The sequence below is a fragment of the Heptranchias perlo genome, chromosome 3, assembly GCF_035084215.1.
Source record: "Heptranchias perlo isolate sHepPer1 chromosome 3, sHepPer1.hap1, whole genome shotgun sequence".
Taxonomy (NCBI): domain Eukaryota; kingdom Metazoa; phylum Chordata; class Chondrichthyes; order Hexanchiformes; family Hexanchidae; genus Heptranchias; species Heptranchias perlo.
Genome location: NC_090327.1, coordinates 120,526,478 through 120,531,505, shown reverse-complemented (window position 1 = coordinate 120,531,505; position 5,028 = coordinate 120,526,478). Strand labels below are relative to the sequence as shown.

At 76.0% G+C, this 5,028-nt stretch overlaps 1 protein-coding gene across 1 annotated transcript in view; it reads right to left on the bottom strand.

Annotated features, from left to right (window-relative positions):
* Positions 1-4,249, bottom strand: part of herpud2 (HERPUD family member 2) — a 42,989-nt gene extending 38,740 nt beyond the window's left edge. The window contains exon 1 of the mRNA XM_067981818.1: positions 3,485-4,249. Coding sequence (XP_067837919.1) covers positions 3,485-3,631 — 147 coding nt within the window. The 5' untranslated portion in view covers positions 3,632-4,249. The remainder of the gene's footprint in view (positions 1-3,484) is intronic.
* Between the last annotated feature and the right edge of the window lie 779 nt (positions 4,250-5,028).

The following is a 5,028-nucleotide window of genomic DNA, read 5'->3' as shown; positions in this document are numbered from 1 at the left end:
TGGGGGAACAGGGCGGCGGGGGGGGGGGGGGGAACAGGGCGGCGGGGGGGGGGGGGAACAGGGCGGCGGGGGGGGGGGGGGGAACAGGGCGGCGGGGGGGGGGGGGGGAACAGGGCGGCGGGGGGGGGGGGAACAGGGCGGCGGGGGGGGGGGGAACAGGGCGGCGGGGGGGGGGGGGGAACAGGGCGGCGGGGGGGGGGGAACAGGGCGGCGGGGGGGGGGGGAACAGGGCGGCGGGGGGGGGGGGGGAACAGGGCGGCGGGGGGGGGGAACAGGGCGGCGGGGGGGGGGGGGAACAGGGCGGCGGGGGGGGGGGGGGAACAGGGCGGCGGGGGGGGGGGGGGAACAGGGCGGCGGGGGGGGGGGGGGAACAGGGCGGCGGGGGGGGGGGGGGAACAGGGCGGCGGGGGGGGGGGGGAACAGGGCGGCGGGGGGGGGGGAACAGGGCGGCGGGGGGGGGGGGGAACAGGGCGGCGGGGGGGGGGGAGGAACAGGGCGGCGGGGGGGGGGGAAGAGAACAGGGCGGCGGGGGGGGGGGGAAGAGAACAGGGCGGCGGGGGGGGGGGGGGGGGGGGAAGAGAACAGGGCGGCGGGGGGGGGGGGGGGAAGAGAACAGGGCGGCGGGGGGGGGGGGGGGAGAACAGGGCGGCCGGGGGGGGGGGGGGGGGAAGAGAACAGGGCGGCCGGGGGAAAGAGAGAGGGGACAGGGGCGGCCGGGGGAAAGAGAGAGGGGACAGGGCGGCCGGGGGAAAGAGAGAGGGGACAGGGCGGCCGGGGGAAAGAGAGAGGGGACAGGGCGGCCGGGGGAAAGAGAGAGGGGACAGGGCGGCCGGGGGAAAGAGAGAGGGGACAGGGCGGCCGGGGGAAAGAGAGAGGGGACAGGGCGGCCGGGGGAAAGAGAGGGAGGACAGGGCGGCCGGGGGTGGGGGGGGGGGGGAAGAGAACAGGGCGGCCGAGGGGGGGCGGGGGAAAGGAGAACAGGGCGGCCGAGGTGGGGGGGGGGGGGAAAAGGAGAACAGGGCGTCCGGGGAGGGGGGGGGGGGGAAAGGAGAACAGGGCAGCCGGGGAGGGGGGGGGGGGGGAGGAGAACAGGGTTGCCGGGGAAGGGGGGGGGGGGGGAGGAACAGGGCGGGGAAGGGGGGGGGAACAGGGCGGCGGGGGGGGGGGGGAACAGGGCGGCGCGGGGGGGGGGGGAACAGGGCGGCGCGGGGGGGGGGGGGGGAACAGGGCGGCGCGGGGGGGGGGGGGGAACAGGGCGGCGCGGGGGGGGGGGGGGAACAGGGCGGCGCGGGGGGGGGGGGGGAACAGGGCGGCGCGGGGGGGGGGGGGGGGAACAGGGCGGCGCGGGGGGGGGGGGGGGAACAGGGCGGCGCGGGGGGGGGGGGGGGAACAGGGCGGCGCGGGGGGGGGGGGGGGGAACAGGGCGGCGCGGGGGGGGGGGGGGGGAACAGGGCGGCGCGGGGGGGGGGGGGGGGGAACAGGGCGGCGCGGGGGGGGGGGGGGAACAGGGCGGCGCGGGGGGGGGGGGAACAGGGCGGCGCGGGGGGGGGGGGAACAGGGCGGCGCGGGGGGGGGGGAACAGGGCGGCGCGGGGGGGGGGGGAACAGGGCGGCGCGGGGGGGGGGGGGAACAGGGCGGCGGGGGGGGGGGGGGAACAGGGCGGCGGGGGGGGGGGGGGAACAGGGCGGCGGGGGGGGGGGGGGAACAGGGCGGCGGGGGGGGGGGGGAACAGGGCGGCGGGGGGGGGGGGGAACAGGGCGGCGGGGGGGGGGGGGAACAGGGCGGCGGGGGGGGGGGGAACAGGGCGGCGGGGGGGGGGGGAACAGGGCGGCGGGGGGGGGGGAACAGGGCGGCGGGGGGGGGGGAACAGGGCGGCGGGGGGGGGGGGGAACAGGGCGGCGGGGGGGGGGGGGAACAGGGCGGCGGGGGGGGGGGAACAGGGCGGCGGGGGGGGGGGGGGGAACAGGGCGGCGGGGGGGGGGGGGGGAACAGGGCGGCGGGGGGGGGGGGAACAGGGCGGCGGGGGGGGGGGGGGAACAGGGCGGCGGGGGGGGGGGGGGGGAACAGGGCGGCGGGGGGGGGGGGGGAACAGGGCGGCGGGGGGGGGGGGGAACAGGGCGGCGGGGGGGGGGGGAACAGGGCGGCGGGGGGGGGGGGGAACAGGGCGGCGGGGGGGGGGGGAACAGGGCGGCGGGGGGGGGGGGGGAACAGGGCGGCGGGGGGGGGGGGAACAGGGCGGCGGGGGGGGGGGGGGGAACAGGGCGGCGGGGGGGGGGGGGAGGAACAGGGCGGCGGGGGGGGGGGGAAGAGAACAGGGCGGCGGGGGGGGGGGAAGAGAACAGGGCGGCGGGGGGGGGGGGGGGGGGAAGAGAACAGGGCGGCGGGGGGGGGGGGGGGGGGGAAGAGAACAGGGCGGCGGGGGGGGGGGGGGGGGGGAAGAGAACAGGGCGGCGGGGGGGGGGGGGGGAAGAGAACAGGGCGGCGGGGGGGGGGGGGGGAGAACAGGGCGGCCGGGGGGGGGGGGGGGGGGAAGAGAACAGGGCGGCCGGGGGGGGGGGGGGGGGGGAAGAGAACAGGGCGGCCGGGGGGGGGGGGGGGGGGGGAGAGAACAGGGCGGCCGGGGGGGGGGGGGGAGAGAACAGGGCGGCCGGGGGGGGGGGGGGGGGGGGGGAACAGGGCGGCCGGGGGGTGGGGGGAGAACAGGGCGGCCGGGGGGGGGGGGGGGGAACAGGGCGGCCGGGGGGGGGGGGGGGGGGGGAACAGGGCGGCCGGGGGGGGGGGGGGGGGGGGAGAACAGGGCGGCCGGGGGGGGAGAACAGGGCGGCCGGGGGGGGAGAACAGGGCGGCCGGGGGGGGGGGGGGAGAGAACAGGGCGGCCGGGGGGGGGGGGGGGGGGGGGGGGAGAACAGGGCGGCCGGGGGGGGGGGGGGGGGGAGAGAACAGGGCGGCCGGGGGTGGGGGGGAGAACAGGGCGGCCGGGGGGGGGGGGGGGGGAAGAACAGGGCGGCCGGGGGGGGGGGGGGGGGGGAGAACAGGGCGGCCGGGGGGGGGGGGGGGGGGGAGAACAGGGCGGCCGGGGGGGGGGGGGGGGGGGGGGAGAACAGGGCGGCCGGGGGGGGGGGGGGGGGGGGGAGAACAGGGCGGCCGGGGGGGGGGGGGGGGGGGGGAGAACAGGGCGGCCGGGGGGGGGGGGGGGTGGGGAGAACAGGGCGGCCGGGGGGGGGGGGGGGGGGGAGGAGAACAGGGCGGCCGGGGGGGGGGGGGGGGGGGGGGAGGAGAACAGGGCGGCCGGGGGGGGGGGGAGGAGAACAGGGCGGCCGGGGGGGGGGGGGGGGGGGGGAGAACAGGGCGGCCGGGGGGGGGGGGGGGGGGAAGAGGGCGAAGAGAGATAACATGGGGTGAACACGGGAACGGATCGGGGGGGGGGGGGAATGGAAATGGAGGAGAGGGGAAGAGGACGGAGTCTCTTCCTTCCTGCACTCACCGGGCGGCTCGGGTAGACTTTGGAGAGGTGGGTCTTGAGCTTCTCCACCGTCCAGTTGAGGAAGCAGCTGATGGTCTGGTCGTCGTACTTCTGGTTCGGCGCTTTGATGACCAGGGTCACCGGGCTGTCGACCGCGCTGGGGTCCATAGCGCATACTCTCCGCACCTCGGGAGCGAGAGAGCGCGAGCGAGCGAGCAAGCACGGGGCTGGCGGGCGGCCTACAGCAAGCACTGAGGGGGTGGGGATAACAAAAACAAGAGAGCGGCGGGATCCTGATCCCGGCCCCGGCCCCGATCACTCACAGGCCCGCGGCATCGCCACGGCACTCGCGCTCAGTCAAAGTCCGCTCGGCTCGGTGCGGTGCCCGCTTCCCTTCAGCTTTTCTCTTCCCACCACCCCCCCCCCCAACCCCACCCGTAACAATGTCACATCCTCCGGCAGGGCCCCTGCGCTAGGCCGGGGGCTCGTCCCTCTCCCTCTCTCGGTCGGTCGGTCGGTCGGTCCGGTGCTTTAACTCGGGCGGGTGACAGGCCCCGGTCCTGCGGCCTCTCCTCTCCCCTCTCGCTCGCTCTGTCTTCCCGGCTCGAGCTCCTGCGCTTGCTCAGTTGTGGGCCTCTCACCGTTCGTCGCCCGACCGCCGCTCCCGTCTCCACGGTGACGAGGGCTCGGTGCTGGCTGGCTGGCTGCCGCGTGCGCGCGCACACACACACACACACACACCCCCACCCCTAAAACGCACGCGCTCCGCTGTCTATTACTCGCCCCCGCCGCGGGATGGAAGGCGCGCGCAGCGTCACAATGCACCGTCAGCTGATCATCCGCCTCCGCCGTCGCGTCACAATGCGCCGTCAGCTGATCCGCTGCCGCGGGAGATCCCCGTGACATCACTGCACCACTGGCAAGCAAGCCGGGGGATACCCCTCTCGCTGCTGACACGTCAGCTGCTCAGTGCAACTCACACTCATCGCGGCCAAGCCTCATTCCAACGAGGGTGGAGCTTCACGCATTTCCACTTTTGTGGAAAAAAAAGAAGCGAAAAAATTTGCAAGGTTATGGGGAAAGATCGAGCGAGTGGGACTAATTGGATAGTTCTTTCTAAGAGCTGGCACAGGCTCGATGGGTAGAATGGCCTCCTTCTGTGCTGTATTATTCTATGACTTGTGATGTATCTCACTCTTAGAAAATAAACAAATATTTAATGGGTTTGCAGGCAGTTACACTCTGATACAAAATCTAAGTCCCAACAGGTCCTTGATCTCAACAGGAATAGGAATCATAGAATCGTACAGCACCAAAGGAGGCCAGTCGGCCCATCGCGCCTCTTTGAAAGAGTTATCGAATTCGTCCCACTGCCCTGTTCTTTCCCCACAGTCCTGCAAATTCTTTCCTTTCCAAGTATATATCAAAATTACTGTAGAATCTGCTTTCACCGTCCTTTCGGGCAGTGCATTCCAGATCATGACAACTCACTGGGTCCATAAATTTCTCTTCATTTCCCCTCTGGTTCTTTAGCCGATTATCTTAAAAAAAAGTTTTGTAATTTC